This window comes from Artemia franciscana, chromosome 20 (assembly GCF_032884065.1).
Source record: "Artemia franciscana chromosome 20, ASM3288406v1, whole genome shotgun sequence".
In the NCBI taxonomy this organism is placed as follows: domain Eukaryota; kingdom Metazoa; phylum Arthropoda; class Branchiopoda; order Anostraca; family Artemiidae; genus Artemia; species Artemia franciscana.
In genome coordinates this window covers 16841105-16863516 of record NC_088882.1, presented here as the reverse complement: position 1 = coordinate 16863516, position 22412 = coordinate 16841105, and the positions used below count along the sequence as shown (strand labels likewise).

The 22412-nt window shown below is 35.6% G+C and overlaps 2 protein-coding genes across 3 annotated transcripts in view; both read right to left on the bottom strand.

The window, feature by feature from the left end:
* Positions 1–1680: 1680 nt before the first annotated feature.
* LOC136039817 (procathepsin L-like) lies at positions 1681–9812 on the bottom strand. Its single transcript, XM_065723724.1, has 2 exons — positions 9675–9812; positions 1681–3434 (listed from the first exon to the last, which is right to left on the bottom strand). The coding sequence occupies exons 1-2, from the start codon at positions 9675–9677 to the stop codon at positions 1794–1796; spliced, it is 1644 nt and encodes a 547-aa protein (XP_065579796.1). The 5' UTR covers positions 9678–9812; the 3' UTR covers positions 1681–1793.
* Positions 9813–15248: 5436 nt separating this feature from the next.
* LOC136039815 (sulfotransferase 1A3-like) overlaps positions 15249–22412 on the bottom strand; it is a 28497-nt gene continuing 21333 nt past the window's right edge. For both annotated transcript variants that reach the window (XM_065723722.1, XM_065723723.1), the window contains 2 exons: positions 20031–20306; positions 15249–15447 (listed from right to left, as the gene is read on the bottom strand). In XM_065723722.1, the coding sequence (XP_065579794.1) occupies positions 15323–15447; positions 20031–20306 (401 nt within the window). In that variant the 3' untranslated portion in view covers positions 15249–15322. The remainder of the gene's footprint in view (positions 15448–20030; positions 20307–22412) is intronic.

The window sequence follows — 22412 nt, the reverse complement described above, 5'->3', positions numbered from 1 at the left end:
AAAACTAACAAAACTAAAAAGAAGGTAAAAACTACAAAAAAACTAAAAAGAAAAAAAACTAAAAACTAATAAAAAAACTAAAAAATCTAAAAATCTAAATAAACTAAAAAAGAAAAAAAAGGAAAAAAATAAAGGAGAAAAACAAAACTAAAAAACGAATGTATATACAGACCGGGACACCGGGATACAAATGACGACCGGGACACAGGGAATATAAATGACGACCGGGACACAGGGGCACAACTACAACGGGGACACCGGGGGAAACAGGGGGATATAAATGACGACCGGGACAAAAAAACTAAAAAGAAATAAAAACTAAAAACTAATAAAAAAAACTAAAAAATCTAAAAATCTAAATAAGCTAAAAAAGAAAAAAAAAGGAAAAAAATAAAGGAGAAAAACAAAACTAAAAAACGAATGTATATACAGACCGGGACACCGGGATACAAATGATGACCGGGACCCGGGACACAGGGAATATAAATGACGACCGGGACACAGGGACACAACTACAACGGGGACACCGGGGGAAACAGGGGGATAACCTGACAATCTATTTATATGCAAAGACAATGGGACAGCAAAGAATGTTGTATATTCGCAAGTTTTACGTAGTTAAAACCATATATATATATATATCTATATTCACAGGTGGGACATAGGGACACAACTACAATGGCGCGTAACTATTATGGCGCGTAACGACTTACGCGCGCGGGGGGGCTTGGGGGGGGCGCGAAGCGCCCCCACCAACTAGGTGTTGGGGTGGCGCGAAGCGCCACCCCAACAGCTAGTATATATATATATATTATATTTTTTGACTTATCTACGGTCGCTTTCGAGCTTTTAAGGTCATAGCTGATGTTTTTACATTTCTGAGACAATTGTCAAGTTAGCCAACTGCTCAAGTCAACATTGTCAAGTCAACTGCTGTCAAAGGGAGGATCAATCTGTGTTAAATCATATTTTGATCGTTGTGATTTAGGTGACTCTGCTGATCCTCTCCTTGAAAAACAATTACCAAACGATTTTGAAAATAACCTCATAACTTGGAACGTGTCAGATTCGGTATTTAGGTTTGACTATAACGATGACTTACCTTGCATTTTGAGTCACTACTCACTAAATCGTTTCTCAGTAATCTTTTGATCAATATTTGACCCTGAATCATTTTTAACCTAAAGAAGACGTTCATCTGTACAATTAATATGTTGTGATATTTGCTCTTACATTAATGGATCTCTGTCCGTTCCCTAGTTTTAATTAGCCCAGTTCTATAAAGAAATGTAAATTTAAACTGAGGAGTATATTTTTGACAACGATATGAGAGAGGTATAAGAATAATTGAAGTAATAAATAAAAGCAATGAAAACACATAAGCTTAAAAACTTTTCACTAATCATTCAACTAATAAAACTCTGTGAAACATTAAAATCAACAACAACAAAAATATTTGTTTCCTTTTAAACCCCAAGTTACAATTTTAAACTAGTTATAAACTAGTTTTATTTTTGGGGACCAAATTGTGAAAAAGACGAAAACTAAAGGGAAGACCTTGCATATCTACTTTGTCATATTTCTAAGAATCGGAAGATTTCTCTAGAGGTTAAAATTGATTTTGATACCCCTTTCTCAATTCCATGCTTATCTAATAAATCCTTGTTAACATCAGACAAATTATATGCATGTATTTTTATTTGGGATGAGACAAGTGCCTAGAAAACCCAAAAAATTGCCTGGAAAATTCTAAAAAAAATAATTTTCTAATTTTTATGCACTTGTAAAAGGAATCACATTATATAGGGATATGAAGGATCCATGGCTATCCCACAATGATTAATGCCACGTCTTATGTAACCATAGCCCTGCATTCCCCAGGATTCTCCCCAGTGGTTTCTTATTATCCAGACAGGCATGTTTTTAATAACTGTATACCCCACAATCAACACAGAGTGGTCAAGAGGCTTTCCATTGCACGAAAAGTCATCAAAAACACCTTCTTTATACCCGTCAAATAATATAGAATTTGCTGATATTGCGGCAGCAACCGGACCAATGTTCGTTACAGTATCTAGAAGGTATCGTTCGTCATTTGTGGGTAAATACACATTGATTATTTTTATTGGGATTGATTTGCAGGAGTTATTTCTGCACTGTCCCGCTAGACTTGTCACACCTGACATATATGGATAAGTTGGGCCAGTGCAGAATGATTTAGTATCTTCGATATACCTCCAGGAACCATGTTCCTGGCCTCCAGAGCAGCCATTGTCGTAGTGACTGCAATCTATAATTTGCTGCTCACTTCCAAGTACCAGTTTTCCGGCTTTTAAACAATGATAGAACTCTATGGCTGCTACTGCTGTAAAAGCATATGCTGAAGCGCAAGCGCCCTGGCTTTTTATGGGTGGCATGCAGTTACTCTTACGATAATCTAAGGTCGTTGTTGTTGACCTAGATTCTTCATTGAGACTCTCGTCTTGTGAATCTGTAGGATTTTCATCTTGTGAGTCTTCAATAGCTTCATATTGAATCCTAGAAACTGGCGTTGTTATATCGTTGTTGTTGATATATTCATTTTGAACGGTTTGTTGGCTGTTTTGACCTGCGGAGCCGCCTTGGGTTGTAACTGAATTTGTTGTAGCCATCACAGGTTTAATTAAAGTTGTGTTTTTATTTTCAATGTAACTACTTGTCACTTGGTCACTAGGAACCAGGTAGGCACTGGTAGAAAATTCAGTTTCATTAGCTTGAGTCACATTAAATATACTTCTTTTGTCATAAACCTTTTTTTCAGCATCATTGCTAAAGATTTGTTCTGATGCTTCAGTTTTATCACTTATGCCTTCATAGCTTCTTTCGACTGTTAATATCCATTCTGCAACATGTGACTCTTTCTTTTTTACAGAAGGTGCAGTGGACGACACAAGGCTGGATTTTAAATCTGAAATAGATTCTTTTTTTGCTAAGGCGGATAATGGAAGCCTATTTGAATGGGTAAAGAATGAAGGCGCTATGGATGAGGCCTTAATTGCAGTTGAAATTTTATCTGAAGTGGCAGTATCGTACCTTAGTGTTATGGGATTCCTTGCAGCCGTTGCTGTCTGCGCATCAACGTTGTCATTATTCATACTTGGGGATTTTTTCGTAGCTTGACTTTCACGTTTGAAGAAAAGACTTCTCTCTGTTTCAGTCATGTCTGCAAAGTACCCTTCTGCAACCTTAAATGAAGCGAAACCGGAAGCATATTTATCGTTATGCAAGTCCAAAATCTTGATATTGTTTTCCCATATGCTTCTACGATGGATCTCTTCAATGTCATTTTTGTATAGCTTTCCATGCAAGATCTTATAATCCTCCCATCTGTGATCCAAATCTTTATTGGCAGATAGACATGCAATGATTGCGCTGAGAAACAAAACCTCAAACATCTAAAAATAGAGAAAAATACTGTACTTATTTCGTAATTCCCCCTAAAAAAAAAAGAATGGGAAAGTGAAGATGCAATTTTGATCGCATGTGTTGGATAAATACAAGGCTTAACATTACATGTACTACACTTTCCGCTTTTCAAACATATTTTTTTTGCATGCTGACCAATGGGTCTGCGTAACGCAGGTACCGATGTCCTGATTTTATGCCTTTAGCCAGGACTTCAATGCGTGTTTGGGGGGAATTCATTTGATACTTTCCGTGTTTTCCCCCAGAATTTCATTAGGTGACTATTTAGAGCTTGGTCGATTCTGAGTGAGCTTGCAGAGTCATACCATTGATCTCCGTTCCAAAATCAAATAACTAGCGACACCAGGACTCTACCTCCTATCCTCAGAATGTCAAGTCTAGCGGTCTAACCACTCAGCCAGCACGGTTTTTCAAACAATTCAGTTTAAAAACTAGCCTCCTGGGTTTCTCCTTAGTTTTACCAGAAGTAGTGCAATAAATTTCCTTTCTGATTAAATTCTTACGCCAAGAGTTCTTGCATTATATAAAAGGCTGTAATCACAGGAAAGAGTGCAGTGAAATTTTTGGATTTTTAGAACTATTCGCTCTAGAAGCCCTGGCACAACTGACTTTTGGTTTAAGGAACTCTGAGGTAATTATATGTTTTAATGGACTGTTCTAAATTGATGGGCCCTGTCAAAAAATGATTCCTGATTGAGATAATAACCGATTAATGAATAAAATTATCAGCCACTTGTGATTTCCATTTGTTTTCCTTACCGTTATGCCCGCAGATGCTTCTTCATACCCGTTGTTTCAAAATTAAAAACTGAACTATTTAAATAATAAGGGTTTACAAAAAAATTTACCTTTAGCCTGTAGGGTTTAGAAGTTTCAGCGTTACACTTTATATACCTATTATTGAAAATAGAGAAGTTAAAAACATTTAATAATCTTAAGTTCTACTATTGACTCAAATCTCTCCTTATGCGGAATTTTTTTTTTTAATCTGAAGTCTGCTGAAAACAATATTTTATTACTAAGCGCAACTCTCAAAGTATATTTTAACTTGTTTTCTTTTTTATGCAAAATTGCATTCTAAAAGAAAAGAAAAGAAAATAGTAGCAGTTGACCACCGAGTGATTTCATAAGAATGCAATTAAAAACAACAACAAAAAAGGCTTAAAGAATAATAAAGAAGTCTTGAGGCTGTATTAAAAACATAAAAATTTAAGCTAAACAACCATAAAGTGAAAATAATTACACAGGAAAGAAATAAAACTAAAATATGCGAAAGTCATTTTTGCAAATACAAACAATTTAGTCCACAAATGGAATACAAGGAGAGGTACAACACTAGTAAATATTTATTCCAACTTTTCTAAGCAGGGTTAAAAATTGGGTCCTATTTTGCTGGCTTGAGATTTTTGCTGAGAAAATTGTGTAAATCACTGTTTTCCTTTTATTGCAACTTTGAAATATTGTCAAAAGTTCTTATAAAAAAAAATGCATTGGCTTTTTACTAAGTTTAAAGCAAAGATTTATCTACGTTGTTCAAACCTGTTAATTTGATGACAGAAATTTTATTTTTTGATATTATCATTAGCGGATACCGTGAAGTTCTGTGGTCTTCGTCTCTATATTTACTGTGTACCAGAAAAGGGTTTAAGCACACCAAAAAGTACTCTGGCTTCATGTTTGAATTTCTAGTGTGGTTTCGAAGACCCGAAGACTCAAGGTTTAGTGCACGTTATGCGGACGCCCTTATTCACGAAAACATAATTTAGTTGTCAATTTCAATGGAACCAGGGTTCTTGAAACGGACCTTCCGAATGTCGATGAAGAGATAATGCTCTTATTCTTTTATTTTTTCTGGTATTTTTGTCATGTTACAAATTTTTTTCTTAAAAACTGATATTTCCTTGGATTTTCAGCTGAACAGGAGAGAAATTTTCTATCGTTGAGTTTCTCAGGCATACAATTTTTCTTTTTATAAGAATTTGTCCTTCCAACAAATAAGGTGTTTTGTACTTGCCTAACTAGGATCTAACATTTCGTGGCAACAAACTGTAGTAAAAAGCGACGTGGCTCAATAGTAACCGAATTTCTAAAATATGGAATTTTTATAGCAATGCACACATCAAAAGAATTTACTCATTTTGCTGATTCCAAACATACAAGATTAGCGTCAGAGCCCAATCAAAAGTTACGAGCCTTATAAAAGTTTGTCTTATTTTCAAAAAAAGTGGAAAAAAACTGAAAATAGCCAGGAACCTTAACGAAAATTACACCATAAGATTCAGCTGATCAGAGAACCCTACTGTAGTGATTTCAAGAATTCTATCTTTAAAAATGTGGAGTTTTGTATTTTGTGGATCACGGATGCGTATTTATTTGTTTTTTTGTTTGTTTTTTTCTCTTCTTTTTCCGAGGGGTGATCGTATCGAGCCATTGGCCCTGCAAGATCGGTGGAAGGTGTATTAGAGCGAGAATTAAAAGTTCTAGTGCCCTGTTTTAAGTGACCAAAAGGGTTGGGGCAGCTAGCAACCTCTCCCCCCTGCAGCTCCCTCCTCCAAAGTCTTGCTATTAAATGTTTGAGATAGGCATTTTTCAAGTTAGTTCAGAAGTCCAATAAAATGTGCTTTTGGTGATGATATGACCCTCCATAGTCCATGGGGGAAATGACTGTAAACTGTAAAGTTTGCCTATATGTCCACATACGGTATTCATAATTGATGTGTATAGCTCATAGCCTTGTGGTACAGCATTCACCTATAAATCGAGAGGTTACTAGTCTAAAAACTGGTTATTCTCTATTTTTTTCCGAAAAATTGAGGAGCTATGCCTTGGATTTGGATATAAAATAATACACTGGGGGTGGTGGTATTTCCGAGGGAAAATTTTCAAGGAGGGGGATTCCAAACTTTACGTGAGGAGAGCTTTACTTTGCTGAATTTTCTGTGGGAAAGAGAATTTTCCATGGAGGGAAGCTTGATGTCCCTGCATTATTTGAAAAACAATCAGAAACTATATAAAAAACCAGTTTTTCCAAATGAAAGTAAGAAAAAATATTAGAATTTAGACCAAAAAAATATTATTTCTATATTAGGGGGGTTTCCCTCTCCCTAATACCCCCCCTCTTTACGCTAAAGTTTGACTTTTTGTCCCGATTCTTTAAGAAGGACTCCTTAAACATAAGGGCCGTTTAGTTAGAATAAGAAGCTTTATCAAAAGTACTAAAAAACTATAGCCTGAAGAGTGGGGTATTGAGGAGGGGACAGCCCCTTAATATGCAAAATAATAAGTATGCATGGCCAGGCTTGCAACAGCAGTGATTAGACCTATTATGTTTGAAATGAAAATTAAGTTAGTAATCAAATGGTATATTTCTTTCATTTGTAGGCTTTCTAATTCATGTCCTATCAATAACAAAGCCTAGGCTGTTGTTCCAAGATACAGCTATGCCTTGACAACATGGTAATCTTGGACCAATAACCCAAATGTGAAATAAGCAGCTTGGTAACAAAAAAAAGTAGCTTCTGCCTATTTTTGCTTCAAAATAGAATATTCAGCTCACAGGAAATCCACTGATGGGTCAGGTAATGCCTATGTATATTTTCTATTCATTTTCTCTGAATCGGCATTATTTTACTATAAGAGCCAATGTATCAGCCAAGAATTGGAGATATTGAGACATGTTATGAATAGGAGACATGTTAGGAAAATAATTCTCACTTTATAATATGTACAAAAATTATTATTTTACACATTTTGAAGGCATTTCTACAATTATTTGGAAATATATAGCCCAAATTATATATTTCTTTAGTGTTTTTCTGTTTCTTGATTTTTACCTCATTGATCTAGCTTATGGGTACACAGTCAAAACAAAAGTTACACATAGCAAAACGCATGTGGCATTAAAGGAATGGGGGTAAAGTATAGTGGAAATTAAAGCTATTTCCCCAAAAAGGTATTTAGTTAGTCTAAAGCTTAAAGCTTTTTCCCCAAAATTTATTTTGTTGGTCTAGCGTTGATCAATTTCCAACTATGTTATGATGCCAGATTCAGAAAATTAATTAAGTCATTTTTGAACATTTTAAAAGCAGTTTATGTTATCAAATAATCATTGTATAATAAAAAATATATCACTTAATAGAACATTACAATCCTTGACTGTAAAAAAGGAGAAAAAAAAACTAAAGGCAGATAGGATATTGGGAAATTCAAGAACAAAAGCTTAATTTGCGTTATCAACGTATTGAAAAAAAAAAATTTATTACTTTTTGATGGATTAGTGTTGCCACACGGCCTTCAAAAATCGTGTACACCATTTTATGTCTCATGGATTTCCTATGATTATTTGAAAAACGAAATTAAATATAAAAAACAGTTGTTTCAACTGAAAGTAAGGAGAGACATTAAAACTTAAATCGAACAGAAATTGTTTTTCTATTGTTATTCTAGATTTTTCTATAAGCAAACAAAGCCGATTTTAGGCTTCTGATAACAGCAGGGCTCATGGACTTATACGCTTTGCTCTCTAAATAATGTTACCTGTAAGCAAGCCGACTTTACGCATTTTTAGTTTGCCCCATGGAGGAGGAGGAGGGTAAACCAGTAATGGATGCTTTTCTAGAATGAGCATTTCTAGGCGCTCTAAACTGGAAATTATGGTGCTTTGTAGTATAGTTTCCGGTTTTGAGCACTTGGAACGAAACTAAACATCTACCAAAAAACGGGAGTTTCACCCTTTTTTCTTTTTCATTCGAAGACATTCCCGAAATCAGAGTTGTAGTTGTAGCTGCAATCTAATAAATGTGAACCGCGGCAAATAGAAACCAAATTTTTAAAAACATGCTATGGAAAAAATCTTTTAGTGAGAAATATTGTCATCTGCAACTGATTCAGAAGGTTACTATTATTAACAAGTTTTAATAGTAAAATGCTATTATAAATAAAATTTTACAGGGATTTCCAAAAACAGCCCAAGACAACTCAAAAATGAAGTCGGACCGAATGAAAAGTGCATTATTGGAATTCTCATGGTCAAAAACATCGCGAAGGACAATTATGGCGCCCCTCACACATTTAACGAAAAGGCAAATCCCTTTTTGCATGGGAAGCACAAATGTCTCTTCTTTTTCTCTTTTTTTCGTTCGTCAGCTTTGGGGTAGTGGAAAATTACAGAGAGCGGTTTTAAGGGCTCATTCGAAATCTAATTTTTATATCTACAGTCTTTATATAAATTGGACTTGATAACATAAGCATTAAGTGCTAAGCCTATATGACATCTAAAAATGGTCCTTCGGGCGTAATTTATAGGGATCGAAATCCTCGGGTTTATGTTCCCTGCGTAATTTAAGTCCTCTACTTTTCTTCTCTCCTACAGTTTTTATATATAAAACAGTTAGTGGTAACGAAGTGTAAGGAGCGACCCGGCTCTGTAGTAACGGAAACTCTAGGGAACGGAACTTTGATATCAATAGATACATCACAGGAGTTGGATTTTTATGCTGCTTTTAACTGTGTAACTTTCATCAAGTTTAATCTTACTCATCAAAAGTTACGAGCCTGAAAAAAATTTGCCTCATTTTCGAAAGAAGGGGAAAACAATCCCTAAAAATGATAGAATCTTAATGAAAATCACACCATGAGAGTCAGCGTATAAGAAAACCCTGATATAGAGGTTTCAAGCAATTATTACGTATATGAGGGGGTTCGTCCCATAGTCAATACCTCGCTCTTTACGCTAAAATATTTTAGTACTTTCAAAAAAGCTATTGATTCTAATCAATGGTCTTTGTGATTCATGGGAAATTCTTAAGGAATTGGAACAATATTCGAACTTAAGCGTAAAGAGCGAGGTATTGACTAGGGAGCGAACCCCCTTGTATACGATATAATTTCTGCGTTTTAAGTTTTTACGTTGCTCCTTACTTTCACTTTCATCTAACATTCAACTTAACCAGCTGCCGGGTTACATTTTTGTATTTGGTGTACATATTTTTCTAGATTAAAAATAAATGAAAATATGTTAAAAAAATACTTTCCTTTTTTTAACAAGTTTAGTTTCTTCCCATTGAAACAGTCCCAATGGATAGATCTGAGACTAATGAATCAAATGATACAAGCGTTTTGTCCTTTTTGTGAAAGTTAGAGATGCAGGAGTGTCGTTAAATCGCTTGTTTTAAAAGAAACATATCATAAGTAAAAGAAACCGCTCTTACCATGTCCTGTGCTAGCTATCCCTTGTTTTGTTTAGAACTAAATTATGACCTTGGATTTATGGTATATTGCAAAGATGTTCGTAAACAGGGTGAGTTCATGATGCAACCTGAGATGCAGCTAATGAATTATTCAAACCGTCAGCACCTTCAGAGTTAAAGGTAGATAGGTGGGTAGTTTATAATCGAAAAGCCCTTCTGGTTGTAGCAACAAACGATAAAATAAACAATTTATACAGTACCAACAATATAGGCTAAAAACAAAGTCGTGGACTAGGTTAATTTTTCCACAATAGTGCTATATAGGAAAGGAACAGATCTAGTCAAAGAAGAACTTGGTGTCTGGTTAGGGCCTATTCAGAATGAGATTTTACTAATCCTGATATTTATCTAGAGCTACTTTAACACAATCACATTTTTAATAGAACGATCTTATTGTTATCAGGCATTGGACTGGCATAAGTAAAATCTCACTGGGAACGGGCGTTTAAGCAAACATTCGTTTGCGGGGGTGCAATGAATGATTTGTCAGCCCTATATGGAAACGAACTCCACAACACGGTTTTAAGTTTCAGAAATTTGATGGTATTTAAAAGCTTATTTGAAGCTTGTTAACGAGTTATGCTATAGTATCGTGTGGGACGTTTCTGCTATGTTTACTGTTAATAGAAAAAGCAATCACGTGACTGATTCCGCAACCAGTCTATGGCATAATGTCAATTTATTGCTCTCTTGGTAAAAAAAAATAGCCTTGAGGTCAAATTTTTCCCCTGGAAAAGTTTGCCTCTTTCTCTGAACTCTGCTTTTTAAAACAGTAAGAAACTCTAGCGTAAAAACCGGGCCATTTCTGTTCGTTTTAAGTTTTAATGTTGCTCCTTACTTTCATTTTAAAAACTTGTTTTTTTATTTAATTTCCGGACTTTTTTGAATTAATGCATGTTTTGATCTTGGCTCTCCGCAGATAAATAATTAAAATGAAATTTGCATATTAATTAATTGCAATTAATCGGAAGATTTTGAGAAAAAAGGAGCGAGGGAGGAGGCCTAGTTGCCCTCCAATTTTTTGATTACTTAAAAAGGCAACTAGAACTTTTGATTTTTTTTACAAACGTTTTCATTGGTAAAAAATATACGTAACTTACGAATTAACTTACGTAACGAGCTTCTATATTCGTATGTTTTTATTGCGTATATGAGGGGGTTCAACCCTCTTCGATACCTCGCTCTTTACAGTAAAGCTTAAATTTTGTCCCAATTCCTTAAGAATGACCTCTGAATCACAAAGGCCGTAGAATAAATAGTTGAAATTCCTAAAAATACTTTAGCGTAAAGAGTGAGGTATAACGAGGAGGTAAACCCCTCATATACATAATATTTTTTTTCGTTTTAAGTTTTAATGCTGCTTCTTACTTTCAGTAGAAAAAACTGTTCTTATTTATTTTTTCATTGTTTTAAATAATGCTAGAAAATCCTGCGCCCCCCTCATTGAAATTCTTTTCCACCATGAGAAGTTCCTCCATGGAAATATCCTCCCATGTATCCCCCATAAACTCTGCCTCCTAAACCAAAAAATCCCCCTGAAAACATCTGTACACTTCCCAGTAACCATTACTATATGTAAACACAGTCCAAAGTTTGTAACTTGCAGCCCCTCCCACGGGGACTGCGGGAGAGTAAGTCTTCCCTTAAGACATAGTTATTAGGTTTTTCGACTATGGTGAATAAAATGACTGTCTCAGAATTTTGATCCGATGACTTTTAGGAAAACATGAGCGTGGGAGGTGACCTAGCTGCCCTCCAACTTTTTGGTCACTTAAAAAGGGCACTATAACTTTTAATTTCCGTTAGAATGAGCCCTCTCGCGACATTCTAGGACCACTTAGTCGATACGATCACCCCTGGAAAAAAAAAAAAAAACAAAAAACAAACAAACAAATAAACACGCATCCGTGATCTGTCTTCTGGCAAAAAATGCGAAATTCCACATTTTTGTAGATAGGAGCTTGAAACTTCTACAATAAGGTTCTCTCATACGCTGAATCTGATGGTGAGATTTTCGTTAAGATTGTATGACTTTTAGGGGGTGTTTCCCCCTATTTTCTAAAATGATGCAAATTTTCTCAGGCTCCTAACTTTTGATGGGTATAACTGATCTTGATGAAACTTATATATTTAAAATCAGCATTAAAATGCAATTCTTTTGATGTAACTATTGGTATTAAAATTCCATTTTTTAGAGTTTCGGTTACTATTGAGCCGGGTCGCCCCTTACTACAGTTCGTTACTACGAACTGTTTGATCCCAAATAAATATAGTTCATTAAATTTAAAGTTACTCATATAAAGCTACGAGTCTGAGAAAATTTGCAAGATTTTCGATGAAGGGGGAAACATCCTCAAAAAATTTCAAACAGTTTCTTAACACCATAGTTCTTGGTAACAAACTGTAAGTAAGGAGCGACTCGGCCCAATAGTAACAGAAACTAAAAAAAAAAACAAATTTGCCTGATTTTGAAAAAAGGGGAGAAATTCCCCAATAACGTGAAGCACTCTTAAAGAAAACCATGGCATCAAATTTAGCCTATCAGATAACATTATTGTAAAAGTTTCAAGCTCCTGTATACACAGATGTGGAATTTTATTTTTTTGTCAGAAGAAAGATCACTCATGTGTATTTTTTTCCCAAGTGGTGATCGTATCGAGCCAGTGATCCTAAAAGACCGAGAGAGGGTTTATTTTATCGAAAATCAAACGTTCTAGTATCCTTTTCAGTGACCATACAGATTGGTGGGCAAATCTGATTGGTGGGCAAACGTCTGTTCAAAACTTTGAGGTAGCTATTTGGTTTTGCATTGTTGAAATGTCCAATACCTACGCCTTTGGGGATGAAAGGATCCCCACAGTCCCTGGGGAAGTGCTTAAAACTTCGCAATTTTCCCATTCTTAATATATTTTATTTATTCTTGGGAAGTATACGGAATTTTTCCGGGGGGAGGGGGCTCTGCGGGGGGATTTTCCATTGGGATGTGTGTTTCAGGGGGGATTTTCCAGGGGGAAGTTTTCACAGGAGGAGGAAAGGGTATTTCCTGGCAAAATTTGAAAAATTGTTAAAAATTATTTGACAAAAATGAGTTTTTGTAAATGAATATAAGGAGCAACATTAAAACGTAAAACGAACCGAAACTATTCCTTAGGTTAAGGGGGCTGCCTTTCTTGAGCCTTCACTCTTTAAGCTAAAGTTTGACTTTTTGTCACAATTCTTAAAGATAGACTGCTTAAACGAAAGAGTCGTTAAACTTGAATGAGATGTATTTTTAAAAACTAAGATCTTAGCATAAACAGCGAGGGCTGATATGGAATAATTTCTCTCCGCCTTAAGTTTTAATGCTGCCTCTTACTTTCATTTGAAAAATGTTTTTTGTTTTACTTGATTGCTTAAATCATACATATTCTCTATGAACCATTTCAGAACAAAATCATTTTGTCCAAAATCAAAGCTGTGATTCATAAAATTGCCGGACATTAATGTGTTGAGAATATTCGCGCCTCTGGAGACAGAATAATAGTGAGTATTGACAGCGTTGGGACAAGCGGCTTTTGTGATTCAGCCTGATCAGTCTTGCGTGGATCAGATGCGACGTTTCTGGAAAGGAAGTTCTACGGAATCGCAAAAGGGATTGGCGATCGTTTGATTTATCTCTGATCAAAAACTGTTCTGGAGTTACTGAAGCCACCCGGATTGGAATTTCCCGGTGTCTCAAGATTGCCTATAGTGATCTCTGATACGCTGAATCTGATGGTGTGGTTTTCATTCGGATTATTGGACTTTGTGATGGTGTCCACCCCCTTTTTTCTAGAAGTCAAGCAAATTTTCGCTGGTTCCTAGCCTTTTATACACTTTATACATTTGGAATCAGAAACGAAAAGAAAATTGTTTATCTATCGTCATCAAAATGTCGTTTGTTGGAGTTTGGGTTACTATTGTGCCGAGGTGCTCCTTACTTACAGTTCTTTACCACCAACTGTTTGAAACCAAAAGCAGAGGTGTATGACTGACAGATTTCGTACACCGAACAAAATTGCTGACAGTTAAGCATTTCCAGAAACGGAGCTATTTTGCTATAAAGGGTGGTCGGTTTCTGTCATAACTGAAATTTTACATTGCTCAGAAGCTATTTGACTCCAATTGCTGACAAGTGGCTGCATTGCTCCAATGCTCATGTTTGTAGACTTTCCCATTGCAAGAAAGAACATTTACAGGACTGAACAAGAATATACTCACTTTGATTGCCATTTGTCTGAGAGACGGTGACAACACGCGTGGTCTTCTCTATTTGAGAAACAGATTCAGAGTAAATATTTGTTCAGAATAAGGGTTATGAATTTCCAGCTAGTACATTGCTGAAGCCTTATGTCGACAATGAAAAGGACATTGGGGGCAGAAGATTTGACCACCTTTAGCCTCCAAAGAGTGCAGACGATTTTTTTTTTTCACTTAATTGAGAATGGTATCCTACGACAATGAAGATCGGGATCTATCTGAGAGACGGTGACAACACGCGTGGTCTTCCCTATTTGAGGAACAGATTCAGAGCAAATATTTGTTCAGAACAAGGGCTATGAATTTCCAGCTAGTACACTGCTGAAGCCTTATGTCGACAATGAAAAGGCCATTGGGGGCAGAACATTTGACCACCTTTAGCCTCCAAAGAGCGCAGGCGATTTTTTTCGTTTAGTTGAGAATGGTATCCTACGACAATGGAGATCGGGAGCTATCTTCTCTCTACCAGCAAGGTTCAAAATTTTAGAAAAGGTAATACTTATTGTCTCAACATTTAAAACTACTTGGCGACACGATTTTCTTCAATATTATTTGTTTTCCAATAGCATCAACTTTTGCTTGCTGGTATTTTTATAAATCCTAATTAGATTTGTTCTCCGAAGAAGGCTCTCCAATGCTGCGAAGGAAAAACTTGCCACGAACCATTTTAATCTCCTTTTTGTTGCAGCAAAATTACTCTCTCAAACTTAATTGCTGAAATGGCTGCCTTAAAATAATTCAAATAGTCTGTACGGAAGAATTTAGAATTTGAAATGGATGGAAGTCTTTGTTGGTCTAAGTCAACACTCTGCTCCAAACTGTAAGGGAAGGATGGAAAATTGAACTCTAATTCCTTCATGTCTGTAAGCACTGCCAGATGTAATGATAAATATTCAAGTCACCATAAGGAAAAATTATAGATATTGGATATCATACTAAATAATACTATATGTTTGATTTGAGGTGTTTAGCTTTTTGCCAATTTTTGGCTTACTAAAATTTAAACAATAACTATGGATTTTCTTAGGGGGCTCAACTAAATCCAGAACCAAGTGATTTGCCTGATACCCTATCTAGTTCTTTCAAGTCAGTTTTGCAGGAGCCTTGAATTTTCGAATGGCTTTAAACCATTTCAAGATAAATTCAGCAATACCGCTTAGATTGTTTTAAATATTTTTATAATTTTAGACATAGAAATATTGTCTCAATTGTTAATTAATCTTAAATTACAGTGTGACAGAGAATGTCATATAATAATAGTGTAAAATCGTTTAATCCATTATAAAGTACAAGCTGCCGAAAGTTTTATGCTGGTAGATGCTACCAAAATGCTAATCTTGATAATCAAGCGTGTAAGTAAATTCCAAATCCGTGTTTTCTGTATTGCATGCAATCCATCGTTCTGTTTTTTCATTCATTTCTGGGGTAAACTGATACTGCCAGTCACCAACTTTTCCTAAAAAAAGAAGAGAAATTAAGGGGGGAAATGAAGGAAAAGAAATAAAGGAACGAAAAATGAAATAAAATACCTGTCAGCTATAACTGACAGCAAAATCTTAAAACCCAAAAGTTGTAAAAATCGGTGATACAAGCAGGAAAGTATCCTGTTCTGCTAGGGCCAACTCTTCCCCATAGCATTTTCGGTAAAAATGCTGACATTTATATAAAACGTCGTATAATTTGGCTATTTTATATTCATATAAGTTGTGCCGACCATCGTTGAGATATCGATCCACCTTTCTACCCCCGCCATTCAATCATTAGTATGACTGTAGGATTCTACTTATCATGTGCTAATCTTCAAGATCTGAATATTAAAAAAAAAGTGTGAATTTCCCCTGTAAATCAGTCCTTACTGTTGATTAAATAAAAAAAAAACAAGTTTTTTTAAATGAAAGTAAGGAGCGACATTAAAACTTAAAACGAACAGAAATTACTCCGTATATGAAAGGGGCTTTTCCTTCTCAACGCCCCGCTCTTTACGCTGAAGTTTTTTACTGTTTTAAAAAGAAGAATTGAGAGAAAGCGTCAAACTTTAGCGTAAAGAGCGGCGTTGAGAAGGAAAAGCCCCTTTCATATACGGAGTAGTTTCTGTTCGTTTTAAGTTTTAATGTCGCTCCTTACTTTCATTTAAAAAAACTTGTTTTTTTTTATTTAATTTCTGAACGTTTTTGAATCAATGCATGTTTTGATTTTGGCTCTCCGCAGAGGAATAATTAAAACGAAATTTGTATATTTTTTTTGGCTAAATGGCTTTCTCATAATTTTGATCGAATGATTTTTGAGAAAAAAAGAGCGGGGGAGGAAGCCTAGTTACCCTCCGATTTTCGGTTAATTAAAAAGGCAACTAGAACTTTTAATTTTTTACGAATCTTTTTATAAGTAAAAGATATACGTAACTTATAAATTAGCTTACGTAAAGAACTTTTTTATTCTCATGTTTTTATTACATATATGAGGGGGTTCGCCCCATCGTCAGTACCTCGCTCTTTACGCTAAAGCTTAATTTTTGTCCCAATTCATTAAGAATGACCCCTGAATCACAAAAGCCGCAGAATAAATAGTTAAAATTACTAAAAATACTTTAGCGTAAAGAGCGAGGTATTAGGAGGAGGTGAGCCCCTCATATGGGTAATAACTTCTGTTCGTTTTAAGTTTTAATTCTGCTGCTTACTTCCAGCTGAAAAAAACTTCTTCATATTTATTTCTTCATTGTTTTTTTTTTAAGTAATGCTAGTAAATCCTGCGCTCCCTTCATGGAAATTTTCTTCCCCCATGACAAATTCCTCGATGGGAAGTTCCCCCAGCATATCCCCCTCTTCTCAACCCCTGCTTCCAACCAAAAATTCCTCCTGAAAACGCCTGTACACTTCCCAATAATCATTACTATATGTAAGCACTGGTCAAAGTTTTGAGCTTGTAACCCCTCCCACGGGGACTGTGGGGGAGTAAGTCGTCCCCAAAGACATAGTTATAGGGTTTTTCGACTATGCTGAATAAAATGGCTATATCAGAATTTTGATCCGTTGACTTTGGGAAAATAATTAGCGTGGGAGGGGGCCTAGGTACCCTCCAATTTTTTTGGTTACTTATAAAGGGCACTAGAACTTTTCATTTCCGTTAGAATGAGCCCTCTTGCAACATTCTAGGACAACTGGGTCGATACGATCATCCTTGGGGAAAAAACAACAAAAAAACAAAAAAACAAACAAATAAACACGCATCCGTGATCTGCCTTCTGGCAAAAAATATAAAATTCCACATTTTTGTAGATAGGAGCTTGAAACTTCTACAGTAGGGTTCTCTGATACGCTGAATCTGATGTTGTGATTTTTGTTAAGATTCTATGACTTTTAGTGGGTGTTTCCCCCTATTTTCTAAAATAACGCAAATTTTCTCAGGCTCGTAACTTTTGATGGGTAAGACTAAACTTGATGAAAGTTATATATTTTAAATCAGCATTAAAATGCAATTCAAGCTATTGGTACCAAAATTCCAGTTTTTAGAGTTTTTGCTACTATTGAGCCGGGTCGCTCCTTACTACAGTTCTTTACCACGAACTGTTTGATTGACTTCAGACTTGTCATTTAAATAGATACTTAACTGATGTTTAAAGGGAAAGAATTGCTGAAATGTAACTTACTCGTCAGCAGAGACTGCAGTTGGAATGTGAAAGAAATGTTCAAAAGAAAGAAACAAGGACCACTATTGTAAAAATGCTATTGTAAAGACCACTACTGTAAACTCTATGAACAAATTGAAGTGATTACAGAGGACTTTTTAATAATTCAAGAGAATAATTAATGTTTCCAATATATTGTTGCAAGTCTTCGCTGTAATTTTTTTTCTAGATTTCTTTTTTTATGCAAATAGGATGTTTTGTCATGTTTTTCAAGAAAATCATTGACATTTTGTTGACTAATCTAACTTTTTTCTTTAACAAACAAGAGCTAAGAGCTCATATGGCACTTGTGACGAGGCAAGAAGAGCTAAGAGCCAAGAGATCATATGGTTTGAGCTCTAGCAAAATTCTATGAATCAATAGATTGATTTAAAAGGAAAATAAGAGGCTTAATGCAGGTCAGGATTTAAAATAAGAGCTCTGAGTCACGATATCCTTCTAAACATCAAAATTCATTAAGATCCGATCACCCATTCGAATGTTATAAATACCTAATTTTTCAAATTTTTCCTCTCCGTTTAGCCCCCCAGATGGTCGAATCTGGGGAAACGACTTTATCACGTCAATTTGTGCAGCTCCCTGACACGCCTACCAATTTTCATCGTCCTAGCACGTCCAGAAGCACCAAACTCGCCACATCACGGAACCCCTCCCCCCAACTCCCCTAAAGAGAGCGAATCCAGTACGGTTCCGTCAATCACGTATCAAGGAAATTTGCTTATTCTATCCACCAAGCTTCATCTCGATTCCTACACTCCAAGTGTTTTCTAAGATTTCCCCTTCCAACCCCCCCCCCAATGTCAAAAGATCTGGTTGGTATTTGAAATAAGAGCTCTGAGACATAAGTTCCTTCTAAATATCAAATTTCACTATGATCAGATCACCTATTCGTAAGATAAAAATGTCCCAATTTTCACGTTTTCCAAGAACTCTGGTTTCCCCCTCCAACTCCCCCCAATGTCACAGGATCTGGTCGGAATTTAAAATTAGAGCTTTAAAGCCCATGATCCTTCTAAATATAAAATTACATTAAGATCTGGTCACCCTTTCGTAAGTTACAAATACCTCGATTTTTAAAATTACCTCCCCCCCAACCCCACCAAAGAGAGCAGATCCGATCCGGGTATGTCAGTCACATGTCTTAGACAGGTTTTTATTCTTCCCATCCAGTTTCATCCTGATCACACCGCTTTAAGTATTTTCTAAGATTTCCGGTTCCCCCCAACTGCCCTCCCCCAATTACGCTGGATCCGGTTGACATTTTAAATAAGAGATATGAGTCACGAGGACCTTCTAAATATGAAGTTTCATGAAGATCCGATCACTCCTTCGTAAGTTAAAAATACGTCATTTTTTCTAAATTTTCAGAATCGGGACTTAATGTAAGGGCTTTGAGACACGTTATCCTTCTAAATATCAAATTTCATAGAGATCCGATCACCCGTTCGTAAGTTAAAAATACCTTATTTTTTCTAATTTTTCAGAATTAACCCCCCCCCCCACTATCCCAAAGAGAGCGGATCCGTTTCTGTTATGTAAATCATGTAGCTAGGACTTGTGCTTATTTTTTCCACCAAGTTTCATCCCGATCCCTCCACTCTAAGCGTTTTACAAGTTTTAGGTTTCCCCTGCCAACTCTTCCCCCCCCCCAATGTCACCATGTCTGTTCGGGATTTAAAATAAGAGCTCTAAGACACGATATCCTTCTAAATATCAAATTTCATTGAGATCCGATCACCCGTTCGTTAGTTAAAAATACCTCATTTTTTCTTATTTTTCAGTATTAACCCCCCCCCCCCAAACTACCCTAAAGAGAGCGGATCCGTTCCGGTTATGTCAATCATGTATCTAGGACTTATGCTTATTTTTCCCACCGAGTTTCATCCCAATCCCTCCACTCTAAGAGTTTTCGAAGATTTTAGGTTTCCCCCTCCCAATTCCCCCCCCCCAATGTCACCAGATCTTGTCGGGATTTAAAATAACAGCTCTGAGACACGATATCCTTCAAAACATCAGATTTCATTAAGATCTGATCAACCGTTCGTAAGTTAAAAATACTTCAAATTTTCTATTTTTTCCGAATTAACGGGCCCCCCACTTTCCCCCCAGATAGTCAAATTGGGCAAACGATTATTTCTAATTTAATCTCGTCTGGTCCCTGATACGCCAGTCAAATTTCATCGTCCTAGCTTACCTGGAAGTGCCTAAAGTAGCAAAACCGGGACCGACAGACCGACAGAATTTGCGATTGCTATGTGTCACTTGGTTAATACCAAGTGCCATAAAAAGTAGATATTTAAGGAACTCCAATAAAAACACTAATTTTGGAAATTTTAAAAGACGGTAAAAAAACGAACCATTTCTTATAAAACTGCCACTTTTATTCAGAACTCCTCGTTCTTTACCCTCTTCTTTATTTACAGCAGGATTGATTTTAAAATTGTCAAACGTCAGGTGCTCATGCAGCGTTTCAATTTCCTCATCTAGTAAATCCTTCCCTAAATGATTGGCAATTCTTTGAAGCTCGTTCGGTAGATTTTCCTTGAGATCTTCGTAAAAAACAAAAAGCATGTTTGGGTGATGTCGAAACTTCCAGGCTTCTAACACGTGTGGCCAATAAGGAGAATACATGACTACAAATTTAAAAGAACTATTAAATTACAACTTATATATCTAGCCTACAATAAAATAATCTTGTTCTTAAAAATTATTATTTTACTTCGCTTGTCTAGAGGATTTGGAAAATCCAAAACCTCTGCACGTCTAAGGCCTTCATCATATACTGGCAGTACTGGTTATTGGTTCTTTGAAGGAAAGGTAGGCGTGATCCCAGCATAAAACTTGAAGCGAGATTTCTTAAAATAGGCTGCGAAACTGAATCGATGAGAGGAACAAAAACGATTCACTTTTGTATCCTGAAGCTTTCAATTAAGACTGACAAGATTAAAAGCTATGCATATCTTATATCTTTAAACGAACAATAATTGTATATGTATATATTTTTCGCGAATACGGTTCCCTGTTCTTTTCTGTCAAAAACGGGAGTCTGGGAATTCCTGACCTACAAAAATGATCTATACAGATCACGAGTTTGAGAAAACTCGTTAAGAGCCTTAATTTTAGAAAAAAATCCTCTGAGTGACGTCAAATTTATGAAAACATTTCTAGAGCACACATAATGCATATTTGTCTCAGCAGTGGCTGCATCGTTAGTGTCAATGATGCAGGCAAAATTATACAAGAAACCTAGCTAAGCATAAATTACACAGCATTATGCGTCTTTTTGTAAAACGCGTTTTCAGCAGTTATAATACCTAGGGAAAAAATTAATAACCTAGGGAACAAATGAAAGTTTGTGTAATGAAACATACTGGGTTGAAACTAATTATACATCAACATAATTAATGCAAATATAATTACTGGGACAAAATCTGGAATTACCTGTTTTTCTGGAAACTGGCCTAGTGACATTTCTGTCCATGAAAACGATCTAGATAGGTCACAACTTTAAGGAAGAATTCGTATTCTTTCTAGAGCAATTATATCAAACAAATGGTGACATCATGACATAATGGAGTAGTTGGCATACTGACATTTTTGGCTTAGAAAATAATCTAGATAGGTCACAACTTTAAAGAAGGATTTATATCTTTTCCTGGGTAGTTGTATCGAGCCTATGGTGATGCCATGACATCAAGAAGAAGTTCACATTATCTGCCGTTAGAAGACAAGTGACAGCTTTTTGTCTGCTACTAAAAAATGGAAAATTTTCGGAGCTCAATAATAAAGCTACGGGGTAGTCATGACATACTTTCATAACTATTTGGAGATAACTTTCATGTAATGTCTAGAGGAGTTTCTCAAAAGACTCTTGTATAGTCAGTTGAGAAATAGATTTGAAAAACAAAAACCTAGATTTTATGCAACAACTTTCTGTTGACTTTTCATTTGAATTTTTAGGTAGTAGGCCAAAGCTGATTTTATATTATCTACACTATTTTTTTACGAGAATAGTATGACTTCTGCATAGAAAGTTAGTAAATAAGGTAAGATGAATTTTCTAACAAAAAACAAAACTGTTTAGCAAATAAGATGCCTTGCGTCTCCCTAACTTAGTAGTTTGTGTATCTCCCATCGTTCTTTATGTAGTGAATAGCTGTGAAAACCTGATGATATTCCTTACTATCTTCAATGTTCCTTTGACAACGATTGAAGTTATTTCACAATCTGGTCGTTGGCAACATACGAAGTCCAACTGTCTTATTACGGGAAAATTAAAAAAAATGTTCATGTATTCTCTTCGTGATATTATAAAATTATATGGGCATTTATACTTTCCTTTGTGGGTTATCTTTGCAAAGTTTATTTTGTGTGATTATAATAAAAATTGTATTACCCTGCGACTCTATACAGACTTCTTTTTGTCAATATTTACTTACTGAGATAATTTCATTTATCCATTCTTAATTTAATCTTCGGATGTGCAACACACAAAATATAAGATTCGAAATAGTATTCGTATTTCTAAGAAATTGCTTTATTCTTATTTGATATTATTCTTTTGTTTGATATTAATTGTTTTTTTTTAGAAACTTCTCATAAAAAAAACGCTTCTACGACCTTTTTTACTTAGCGTACGAGCACTAATAAGAAAACTTCAAATTTGATTTTGGCAATTTGAGTATTGACAAAAACCAATTACCAAACTTCTACAGAATATGTTTGACTCTGCTCGTTTT